This window comes from Mobula hypostoma, chromosome 3 (assembly GCF_963921235.1).
Source record: "Mobula hypostoma chromosome 3, sMobHyp1.1, whole genome shotgun sequence".
In the NCBI taxonomy this organism is placed as follows: Eukaryota; Metazoa; Chordata; class Chondrichthyes; order Myliobatiformes; family Myliobatidae; genus Mobula; species Mobula hypostoma.
In genome coordinates, this window is record NC_086099.1 from 200,431,967 (window position 1) to 200,444,862 (window position 12,896).

Here is a 12,896-nt window from a genome sequence, read left to right on the forward strand (position 1 = left end):
GATCCCACCTCGGCCGCTGATATGACATTCCATCACCTATCTAATGTTGAAAGGACAAGATACGGTGGAAGCGGAGAGGGTGTTTCTTATGGCAGGGGCGTCCAGAACTAGAGGGAACAACTTCAAAATTGAGGGGCAACCTTTTAGAACAGAAGTAAGGAGGACATTTTTCTGCCAGAGAGTAGTGAATCTGTGGAATGTTCTGCCACAAACTGCAGTAGAGGCAAAGTCCATGGGTATATTTAAGGTGGAAGTTGATTGTTTCCTGATCAGTCAGGGCATCAAAGGATATGGTGAGAAGGCAGGTGCGTGAGGTTGAGTGGGATCTGGGATCAGCCATGATGGAATTGCAGAGCAGACAATGGGCTGAATGGCCTAATTCTGCTTCTACTTCTTATGGCCTATGCTTTATCACCCTTCCAATTCTGACCTCATTTGCCTTTCTGATCTACCTCTACTCAACTCAAGAAAAACATCAGTTGAATTCTCCAAGAAGACATCATTACCCAAAGATTTTGACGGTATTATCATTTTGCCACTGGATTTCATCATAATCCTCTGTGCCAACCATGGAAGTATGCCTCCTGTGCACTCTACTTACCAACATCCTTGCTGTGAAACTAACTCCAGGCTGCTCGCAGATGCCAAAAGAAATTCGATCCCCCTCCCATCTACAGGCAACCCAATTCCAACAACTCCCTTATCTCTTTGTGCTATTGATGCCAATACCCAGCCATGCTCCCAGCTCTGAGCTCCAATGAAAACACTAGAGAGCAATACTCTGTTCCTCATCGCATAGAGGACAGAATTCAAGAATCCTGCTCCCCATTCCCACAAAAGACTAGTTTTGAGAGTGTGGTCCCCTGCTCTCTCTCACAGACAACACAATTCAAGTCTTTCACTCCCCACCCTACAAAACACATACATAAAGGCATGAGAAAGTACAAAGTGAGAGAAATATCGATACATTTTCTTTCAAGGCTGATCCACCATTTAAGGTTATGGCGTATCAGATTTTTGCACACAGCTCCATTTTCCTGCCCGACTCCCATAACCTTCCGGGTCCCTGTGCTCAGTTGAAACATCTAAGTCAAGGTTGAGTGCACATAACGATTCAACATCCACAACTCAAAGGGGAAAGATTTAAAAGGGATGAGAGAGGAACTTTTTCTACACAGAGGTTGGCGCGGATGTGGAAATGTTGCCAGAGGAGGTAGTGGAGGCAAAAGCAATTAAAATATTTAAAAGCTTCTTGGATAGGTTCTGAGAAAAAGGAGAGACAGAGGAAATATAGAGGCATATGGGCCTTATGCAGGCAGATAGAATTAGCATTGATTGATAAGCATCACGGTTAACATGGGCATCCATGGTGAATCAAAAGGTTCTGTTTGTGTGTTGTACAAATCTATGAACCATTGAATGATAAGTCATCGTCATCATCATGTGCCACGTCGAATGGGATGAGCAATCACGGTCTTCCATCTGTCTTTAATCTGAGAAGTTTTAATTAAACTTGCCAAAACTTTTGCCTGTCCATCCCTTGATGCAACTCATGAATGTCTTGTGCTGTCCACTGTGACTTTTTCTTCCAACAATTTTGCCCGTCACTGCAAGATGTTTGGGCTTCTCATTCCTCAGAACATGTCCCAGAAGTTATAGCTACTGTTTCCAGATTGATCATAACAGCTCTTTTCTTATTCTGAATTTTCACAACACTTCCTCATTTGTTGCTCTGGCCTTCCACAATACTTTCATCATTCTTCTGAAAAAAATCTTTTCTGCATCTTTGAGTCTTCCCCCATTTTGCTTTGATATCTTCCAACATTTGATTGCATACGTTAGTGTAGAACGAACGAAGCACTACAACGCTCTGAATGTTGCACCCATAGAAATTATGTTTTTCTTTATTATCTTGCTCAAATGCTTCAACATGATAAGTAGCCTCATATAACCAACTGCCCATTATAGAATCATAGTCATAAAGCATAGAGAAAGCCCTTTAGATTATCATGTCTATGCTGACCATGACGCACCTATCTATAATAATCGTATTTACCAGTACTTCTTCATAGCCTACTGTGCCTTGATGATTCACATCCTCATCCAGATGCTTCTTATTCTGGGTGTTACCTTAAAGAGACAACTATAGACCCATTAAGCCACTGAGATCACTGAACAACAGGCAAACTCACATTCCCCTTTATAAAGCCGTCGAACCCATCAGTGACTGCTAGCATTCTGTGCCCTTCGGAGATGCCAGTTCTCACAGCAGAGCGAACGGCCGCATTCATGCCAGCAGCTGGAGCTCCCACATTAAGGACGGCAACATTGAATTTGTTCTGTAGGTAACAGAAAAGAAGAAAAGGGGTTGTCAAAATGTCATACATGCAAAGGAGGTAGAAGTCGACTTTGTTCAACGGCTGCAAACCAGCAGCTTACCTAACATTAGATCTCGTTCTTACGCATACCAATAATCACTAGCAATTAAAAACTGAATTAGATTTTTAAAAAGCTTAAAATGAAATTGAAGAGGTGACACAAGAGATGGCAAATGCTCCAATCTGGAACAAGAAACAATCTGCTAGAGGAATTCAGCAGGTCGAGCAGCAGATATACGGGGTGAAGGGGAAAGAATTCCCTGTTATAGGTGCCCCAATGCAGAGTCTTGACCCGAAATATTGACAATTCCTCCCTCTGCTCTCCATGCTGAGTTGCTCCAGAAGGTTGCTTAGTGCTCAGAAGTAAATTAATTCAGTATCGTTATGAATTACAACGCAAAGTGCACTTACAGCAGGTTGATGTGTTGGGATTTTCCTATGCGCCAAAGACTTGTAAGTATTTAAATTATTCTCAAAACTCCTGCAGGCAAAAACAACAAAGAGGTAAGCAAAAGCCACATTGCTATTTTAATCAAAGATCTGAAAGCCCAGACAACTAAATTAGCAGAGAATAACTGAGGACAGATACATAATTAGAGTAATTAATTACAAGGTAATTAAGGTGAGGCAATTAGAGCGCTGTTGAGAAAACAATACCCACATAGTAGTGGGAGTTTGCAACTCATCAGGTGAAAGGTTGGTGAAGGTAGAAACTCTCTTCACTCACAATTTTACTTGGATAAACACTTTGAAAGCGGCACCACCAGCTCAAATGTGGCAGGTGTGATTAGTCTATATAATCACCGCTGATAGAGATGTGATGTGGCAAAGAGATTTCCTTTGGGCTTTAAATATTTATCCAGTGCAAATTTCAATACTAATTAGATTGAAGAATATGTAGGTTATGTAAACTGAGCATTCAACAACAAATTTGATTTCTACTCTATAAATGTCAAAGCACCCAATGTCAAAGGAGTATTAGCAAATAAAAACTTTCACCTGGGCTAAAATTTACATGCATATATGTATGAGGTGGCTAATACATGGATGTCTTCAGCCAAGGTGACATCCATGGAGACTGTTGATATTTTGGGTCAATGACGCAAGATTTGATGAGTAATCTCCAACCTAAAGTTTCAGCTTCATACCAAGAACGAACTACTGCAGATGTTAAAAATGTGAAGTAAGGAAAATGCTGTTAAAAAAAACACTAAGCAGGTCAATCAGCATCCGTGGAAAGAGAATTAAAGTTAATATTTCAGCTTAAGGTTCAAGTCCTGATGAAGGATCTCGGCCTGAAATGTCAGCAGGTCAGGCAGCATCTATGGAAATGAATAAACTGCAGTTTCTGAATTGCCAACTCATTATTCCTCTCCATGGACACTGCCTGACCTGCTGTGCTCTTCCAGCATTTGGTGTGTGTGTTGCTCAGGATTTCCGGCATCTGCAGAATCTTGTGTTAATGCTTCAGGTTGATGGCCTTTCACTGGGGCTGGATGAAGTTGGAAATAAATACAATTAAATTTGCAGATGAAGGAAGTAGAGGAGGGGAGGAAATAGGGAAGGGCAGAGAGGAAATAAAGGGAAGGTCTGTGACAGGGTGAGACTGAGTAACACAAGTCTTGTGGTGCCCGGTGACAAAATGTGGTGAAGGCTGCTAAGCAAAAAACAGCAGCATCTGGGAAAGAAAGATAGAAGCAAGTAAAATTGGACCATAAGACATAGAAGCAGAATTAGGCCATTTGGCCCATCAACTCTGCTGCACCATTCCATCATGGCTTCAACTCCATTATGACAACTTTGACAAGGTTCCACACGGTAGGCTTATTCAGAAAGTCAGAAGGCATGGGATCCAGGGAAGTTTGGCCAGGTGGATTCAGAATTGGCTTGCCTGCAGAAGGCAGAGGGTTGTGGTGGAGGGAGTACATTCAAATTGGAGGATTATGACTAGTAGTGTCCCACAAGGATCTGTTCTGGGACCTCTACTTTTCGTGATTTTTATTAATGACCTGGATGTGGGGGTAGAAGGGTGGATTGGCAAGTTTGCAGACGACACAAATGTTGGTGGTGTTGCAGGTAGTGTAGAGGATTGTCGAGGATTGCAGAGAGACATTGATAGGATGCAGAAGTGGGCTGAGAAGTGGCAGATGGAGTTCAACCCGGAGAAGTGTGAGGTGGTACACTTTGGAAGGACAAACTCCAAGGCAGAGTACAAAGTAAATGCAAGGATACTTGGTAGTGTGGAGGAGCAGAGGGATCTCAGGGTACATGTCCACAGATCCCTGAAAGTTGCCTCACAGGTGGATAGGGTAGTTAAGAAAGCTTATGGGGTGTTAGCTTTCATAAGTCAAGGGATAGAGTTTAAGAGTCGCGACGGAATGATGCAGCTCTATAAAACTCCGGTTAGGCCACACTTGGGAGTACTGTGTCCATTTCTGGTCACCTCACTATAGGAAGGATGTGGAAGCATTGGAAAGAGTACAGAGGAGATTTACCAGGATGCTGCCTGGTTTAGAGAATATTCATTATGATCAGAGATTAAGGGAGCTAGGGCTTTACTCTTTGGAGAGAAGGAGGATGAGAGGAGACATGATAGAGGTGTACAAGATAATAAGAGGAATAGATAGAGTGGATAGTCAGCGCCTCTTCCCCAGGGCACCACTGCTCAATACAAGAGGACATGGCTTTAAGGTAAGGGGTGGGAAGTTCAAGGGGGATATTAGAGGAAGGTTTTTTACTCAGAGAGTGGTTTGTGCGTGGAATGTACTGCCTGAGTCAGTGGTGGAGGCAGATACACTCGTGAAGTTTAAGAGACTACTAGACAGGTATATGGAGGAAATTAAGGTGGGGGGTTATATGGAAGGCAGGGTTTGAGGGTTAGCACAACATTGTGGGCCAAAGGGCCTGTACTATTCTATGTTCTATATCTCCAAAGCCTCTATCTTTCTCTTAATGTGGCTACCAGAAGTTCACTTAGTACTCCAAGTATGGCCAAACCAAAGCAAATCCTCCAAGTGTTATTCTCACTAAGCTCCCCAGCTCTACATTACAGCATATTGATATGCAACTGACAGCCCAAGGCATCTGAATATATTTGTGGGAAAAGGTAAACACTAGTAGGTACCCACTCTATGACTCTTAATACTTAAACACAAGAGACTCTGTAGCACACAAGAAATGGTGGAGGAACTCAGCAGGTCAGTCAGTCAGTCAAAATCTTTGGGTCGAGGCCCTTCATCAGGAATGGGGAGGAATTGACGGGGGAGAAGGAATGCAAGCTGGCAAGTCATACGTTAAGCCAGGTGAGGGTGAAGGTGGGTGGGTGGGGGGGGGGTGAATTGAGAAGCTGAAAAGGTGATAAGTGGAAAGGGTGAAGGGCTGAAGGAGGAGGGATGTGATAGCAGAAGAGAGTGGACCGTGGCTGAAAACGATGGAGGAGGGCCACCAGAGACAGTTGACAGGCAGGTGAGAAGGGGCAAGAGGGGAACCAGGATGGGCAGGTGATACTTTAAAATTATCTCAGGTAGTTAAAAGCACTTAAAAACTAGGAAGGATGTGGAAGCACTGGAAAGGTACAATGCTTTTAACTACCTGAGATAATTTTAAAATATCTTTTAAAAATCTTCAACAGCTTGTGAGCATTCAGGAGTGGGATCTTACAATGTAAGAGACCCTAAGTGGTCAGCTTAACAATGGGCCAAATCCTGAACAATCTCAACCAACAGATGCTGGAAATCCAAGCAACACACACAAAATGCTGGAGGAACTCAGCAGGCCAGGGTGCATCTATGGAAAAGAGTACAGCCCTCTCCTCTCCCCACCTTTAACTCTACTCTTCATCTTTTCTTCCCCTCCGGTCCTGCTGAAGGGCCTCGGCCCAAAACATCGACTGTACTCTTTTCCATAGATGCTGCCTGGCCTGCTGAGTTCCTGTGTTTCCTGAACAATCTGCCGCAGTCTACGTGAGAAATTGCCTCATGGTGTTGAAGCAGCATAAACCAATGTCCTGAAGTTTGGCCAGTGACGTGCAGTCCAACATGCCTCATCATCCAGACAGCCAAGAGAAGCAGAGGGAAGGACAAAACTGAGAGGGCAGCTGTAATACAACCAGGAAATATTGAAAAACTACTTTGTGTTCCTGCCTACACATTTCAGCATTTTAATCGGTAATTAGTTATAGTCATACAGTACAGGAGGAGGCTCTCATCAAATCTGCACTACAAGTACTCATAACATGAATACTACAATAATCCCTTTTTTTTTATTCTTCTCATATTCCCATTAACTTCCCTCAGACTCTACCTCTCACCTACAAACCACGGGTCATTCACAAAGGCTAAATAACCCAACAACCCACATGTCTTTGCAAGGTGGGAGGGAACCCCTGTGGCCACAGGGAGAACGTGTAAACACACAGAGAGGTCAAGACTGAACATCGGTTCCTGGCACCCTGCTTCAGCACTTCAGTAGCTGCTCCACTATGCTCTTTGTTACAGAAAAATGGAAACTCATTCTATTGTCTGCATTTAACCCTTCCTAGCACACGCACCAAACAGCACTTCTTAGTTAAACCAGACAGTGGAAATCTTCCAGGGTAACATACTGTACTGTACTTCTCAGAATCTTTCAATTATACAGCACAGAAAAAGGGCCTAAGGGTCAACTTGTCCATGCTGACTAATTTGCCTACTAATCCCATTTGCCTGCATTTGGCCCATTTGCTTCTGAAGCTTTTTTATCCATTACCCTTCTACACGTCTTTAAATATTGTATTTGTACTCACCTCCACCAGTTCCTCTGACAGTTTTCAGAACCAAGGGTGTAGCCATGGGCACTCGCATGGGCCCCAGCTATGCCTGCCTCTTCGTTGGTTAAGAGGAACAGTCTGTGCTCCAAACCTATTCTGGTACTGCTCCCCCAACTTTTCCTTCGGTACATTGACAACTACATTGGTGCTGCTTCCTGCACCCATGCTGATCTCGTCAATTTCATCGACTTTACTTCAAACTTCCACCCAGCCCTCAAATTTACTTGGTCTATCTCGGACACTTCTCTCCCCTTTCTCAATCTCTCGGTCTCCATCTATGGAAACAGACTGTCCACTGACATCTTCTACAAGCTCACTGACTCATAACGACCTCAACTATACCTCTTCCCACCCCGCCACATGCAAAAATGCCATTCCCTATTCCCAGTTCCTCCGTCTCCGCCGCATCTGCTCCCAGAATGAGGCTTTCCATTCCAGGACATCTCAAATGTCCTCTTTCTTTAAGGATCGTGGTTTCCCTTCTGCTGTTATCAATGATGCCCTCACCCGCATCTCCTCCATTTCCTGCACTTCGGCCCTCACCCCATCCTCCCACCACCACAACAGGGACAGAGTTCCCCTTGTCCTCACCTACCACCCCACCAGCCTCCGGATCCAGCACATTATCCTCCGCAACTTCCGCCACCTTCAACAGGACCCCACCACTAAGCACATCTTTCCCTCTCCACCCCTCTCCGCTTTTCGCAGGGATCAGTCCCTCCGCAACTCCCTGGTCCACACGTCCCTCCCCACGGATCTCCCACCTGGCACTTATCCCTGTAAGTACAAGTGCTACACCTGTCTCTACACCTCCTCTCTTGCCACCATTCAAGGCCCCAAACAGTCCTTCCAGGTGAGGCAACACTTCACTTGTGAGTCTGTTGGGGTCATCTATTGCATCTGGTGCTCCCGATGCAGCCTCCTCTACATCGGTGAAACCCGACGCAGATTGGGGAACCGCTTCATCGAGCACCTCCACTCCGTCCGCCACAACAGACAGGATCTCCCAGTTGCCACCCACTTCATCTCTGCTTCACATTCCTATTCAAATATGTCCATACATGGCCTCCTCTACTGCCATGATGAGACTAAACTCAGGTTGGAGGAACAACACCTCATATACCGTCTAGGTGGTCTCCAGCCCCTTGGTACGATCACAGAATTTTCCAACTTCCGGTAATTCCCTCCCCCTCCCTTCCCCTATCCTTATTTCACTCTGCCTCCTCCCCCAGCTGCCTATCACCTCCCTCCTGGTTCCACCTCCTTCTACTACCCATTGTGCTTTCCCCTATTCCTTCTTCACCTTTCCTGCCTATCACCTCCCTGCTTCCCCTCCCCCACCCCTTTATCTTTCCCCTTACTGGTTTTTCTCCTGGAACCTACCTGCCTTCTCCTTCCCACCCTCCCCCCACCTTCTTTATAGGGCCTCTTCCCCTTCCCTCTTCAGTCCTGACGAAGGGTTCCAACCCAAAACGTTGACTGATCGTTTCCACGGATGCTGCCCGACCTGCTGAGTTCCTCCAGCGTGTTGTGTGTTCCTCTGACAGTTTGTTTCACATGCCAAGTACCATCCATTTTTAAACAAAATTGCCTTTAAATTTTTCACTTTTCACCTCAAACCTTTGTCTTCTATTATTAGACTTCCCTATCCAATGAAAAAGACCATGGACTATTCACTTTCTGTAGGTCTGCCATGATTTTATATACCTCTGTAAGGTCACCTCACAACCTCCCTCTTTCCAGGATCCAGCCCTCTAGTGTCTACTCGTATCTCGAACCCTCAACACCAGTAAAGTCCTTGAATCATTTCTTTATTTACCGATTCAGCATGGTAACAAGCCAAATGAGCCCACCAATGTGACCGATTAACCTAATAACCCATGCGTCTTTGGAATGTGGAAGGAAACTGGGGCCCCTGGAGGGAACTCACGTGGTCACAGGGAGAATGTACAGACTCTTTACAGGCAGCAAAAGAATTGAATGCATGTCACTGAAATAGTGTTACACTAACTGCTACCCTACTGTGCCTTTTCTGCACCTTTTCCAGCTGAGTGCCATCTTTCCTGTTTCTGGACAGCCAGAACTGTACACACAGTATAACTAGGAGATCAGAATCACACATAAGTAACGCACTTTGGTCTGTGAAAATCATAGGCTGAATGACTGACGGGATGCACTTGCTGGCTATAAAGCTGAAGACAACTGAATAATATTTCACTCTAAGAACAAGTCAAACATCATCTTACCTGCCACGCAACTTCACCGCTTCATCAAACCGCCCTTCATCCATGGCCTTCTGAACTTCCATTGTCTAATAGTAAATTTTTTAAAAAGTTAGTATCATTAAATTTGAAGCATCTATCTAGAAAGATTATAACTCTCCTTTTCAAGTGGAAAATTTCAAGGAACTTTCCATTTCATTCTTTGTTCAAATACAATCGTTAAGGCTTTTTCTGCTAAGTGGAGGTTTTCTTTTTAAAAACCCACATAGTTATAAATTCTCATTGACAGCTAGTATTTCTTTAAAGAAAGAATAAGGGATATGATTTTTTGAGACTCAAAGCCTTAGTTCAAATATGGTATTGAGTTCCAGAGAGAAGGGAAAATGGGATGTCAGACAATCCATCAGCTTTTATCATTATTTTATCCCATGTTGGTAAGTAACCTACCAAATGAACTCCACCACCCAATTAGTAATGGGGGTATTTGAATTCTGTGGGTCATTAGTCCATTACCATTGCCATTAGGCTACTGCACACCCAACAGAGCGGCTCAGCATTCCTCACTGTATTTTTGAGTCTGTTATTCCAGTTGCTAGAACAGACCTACAGGCTGAACACAGTGGTTGACAGATGCTGACCACGGGACACATTTCTAACAGTTGATGAGCTGTGAAACTCATTTGTTTACTCTGGACGATACATTTATTTGGAATTTTTAGTGATGGAAAAAAGACATACATGTGAATAAGTTATTGAAGTGATGGCTGGTTGCTGGGTTTCCCATTTTGGCATTGGCTGATTTTAAGGTTCAGGTTCATTTATTTATCTAGTAAGAGTATCAGACTTCAGAAGTTTGTTCATTCGTTATGTACCATGTCATGTGACATGAGTGATCGTGGTCTTTTCATGATTGCTGGCAAATTTTTCTACAGTAGGGGTTTGCCATTGCCTTTTTTCTAGGCAGTGTCTTTACAAGACGGGTGACCCCACCCAACATCAGTACTCTTCAGAGATCGTCTGCCTGGCATCAGTGGTCACATAACCACAACTTAGTGATATGCACCAGCTGCTCATACGACCATCCACCACCTGCTCCCATGGCTTTCCGTGACCTGGACAGCTGGGAGCTAAGCAGGTGCTACACTTTGCCCAAGGGTGACCTGCAGGCTAGCGGAGGAAAGGAACACCTTTTATTTCCTTTGGTAGAAACATATCTCCACACCGCCACCCAAACTGCAGTATTCTTTCCATTAACTTCTTGATGGTGCTTTTAAATTGATCTTCCTTAATCTCCATTCCACTGTTTAACCGATGAAACTCACTTCAGCCAATCATTCATCAATGGAAACCCCTGCCTATTCATCTCCATCCACTACTTAGAAGACCTGCCTTTCATTTATCTGTGAAGGATTAACTTTAAATGCCACAGGGACAGTGACCGGCTAGGAGGAGGAGGACATTAAAAACAGCAGTTATTTCTTTGATTGTGCTTTTACCAGGTAGACTCTCGTTTCTTCAGTTGAGCTACTCTGAAAACACATTTTCCAAGTCCCACACTCATCTTGTTATCGTTCCTCTGAAAGATTCAGGTTCAATTTGGAGCTTGACAGTGTGGATTTGGACATGATTTTGCCTTCTGGTGTAACCAGGATCTTGTGGTCTCTGTATAACGATAAAGAGCATCTCATCCAAGACACAAATGAGTGTGATGAGTCTTTAAACTCAGTTCCTCAAAGATGTGTGGAAGCAGAATACATGTATATTTTTAAGGTAAAGAAAACATCTTTGGTTAAAAAAAAGTAGTTGGGTTGGGTTGACAGGGATGCAGAGCTGATCCTGTGAAATGGCCTGGCATGACAGTTCGTGCAATAATTTCTTGTCTATTTCACAACTTCAATTTTGTCCATGAATTCCATCTCATTGGCTCTTCACTCAGCCCTGGAACATCTGGAGAGCAAAGGTACATACATCAGGATGCTCTTTATCAACTACAGCTTGGCATTCAGTACCATTAGTTCTTCAAAATTAATCAATAAGCTTCAGCACCCTGGTCTCAGTATGTCCTTGTGCAAATGGATCCTCGATTTCCTGTCGTTTCAGGCTGGCAATATTTTCTCCACAATCTCCATCAGCACCACAAGGCTGTGTGCTTAAGCCCTCAGCTTTATTCGTTTTATACTTATGATCGTGAGGCTAAACACAGCTCCAATCCTATATTTAAGTTTGTCGACGACACCACTGTTGAAGGCAGAATCAATGTAGTGATGAATACACATATAGGGGGAAGATTGAAAATCTGGCAGAGTGGTGCCACAACAACAACCTCTTACCAATGTCAGCAAGACCAAGGAGCTAATTATCAACTTCAGGAGGAACCCAGAGAATTATGAAGAAAGCGTGACAGCACCTCTACTTCCTTAGGAGTTTGCAAAGATTTGGAATGAAATCTAAAATTTTGACAAGCTTCTATAGATATGTGGTGGGGATTATATTGACTGGCTGCATCACAACCTGGTATGGAAACACCAATACCCTCGAATGGAAAATCCTACAAAATGGTCCAGTCCATCACAGGTAAACCGCTCCCCACCACTGACCGTATCTGTACGAAGTGTTGTCGCAGGAAAGCAGCATCCATCAAGGACCCCCACCACCCAGGTTACACTCTCTTTTCACTGCTGCCATCAGGGAGCAGGAACAGGAGGCTCACTCCACTAGGTTCAGGAACAGTTATTACTCCTCAACCACTGGGCTCCTGAATCAAAGGGGATAACTTCACTTGCCCCATCAGTGAAATGTTCCCACAACTTATGGACTCTTTAACTCATGTTTTCAATATTTATTGCTTACTTATTTATTACTATTTCTTTCTTTTTGTATTTGCACAGTTTGCTGTCTTTTACACACTGGATGAGCACCTAAGTTGGTGCGGTCTTTCACTGATTCCATTATTCTAATATGGATTCATCGAGTATGCCCGCAAGATGAAAATGAATCTCAGGGTTGTATATGGTGACATATACTGCATGTACTTTGATAATAATAAATTTACTTGGAACTTTGTGTTGGGCACGTGGCCAAGTAGTTAAGGCGTTCGTCTAGTTACCTCAAGGTCGCTAGTTTGAGCCTCGGCTGTGGCAGTGTGTTTGTGTCCTTGAGCAAGGCACTTAACCACACATTGCTCTAGTGTCCGTGCGAAGAGTGGCGCCCCACACAGACTTCCAATCTGCGCCTTGTAAGGCGTGAAGATGCCCGATGCAGGCCTCTCATGGTCTGAGTTTACGTTCCCTCCCTTGAATATTATTGTGAAATTTCTCTTTGTTAATATTACAATGGAAATTAAGATAGGCAAGGAGGTATTTTAACTCAAATTTGTAACAATGAGGAACTCATTCTCATCCTGCGTAGCTGACGGTATTCACGCAGCCAGTCAACTGGGAAAATTAATAGCTTGCCAAATATTCTTGAATATATTTTATAACTCATTCT

General features: G+C 43.8%; 1 protein-coding gene across 3 annotated transcripts in view; it reads right to left on the bottom strand.

Annotated features, from left to right (window-relative positions):
• Positions 1 to 12,896, bottom strand: part of LOC134344491 (ATP-dependent 6-phosphofructokinase, platelet type-like) — a 136,284-nt gene that overhangs the window by 39,997 nt on the left and 83,391 nt on the right. For all 3 annotated transcript variants that reach the window (XM_063044381.1, XM_063044382.1, XM_063044380.1), the window contains exons 11-13: positions 9,432 to 9,496; positions 2,790 to 2,859; positions 2,193 to 2,339 (exon numbers count right to left, since the gene is read on the bottom strand). In XM_063044381.1, the coding sequence (XP_062900451.1) occupies positions 2,193 to 2,339; positions 2,790 to 2,859; positions 9,432 to 9,496 (282 nt within the window). The remainder of the gene's footprint in view (positions 1 to 2,192; positions 2,340 to 2,789; positions 2,860 to 9,431; positions 9,497 to 12,896) is intronic.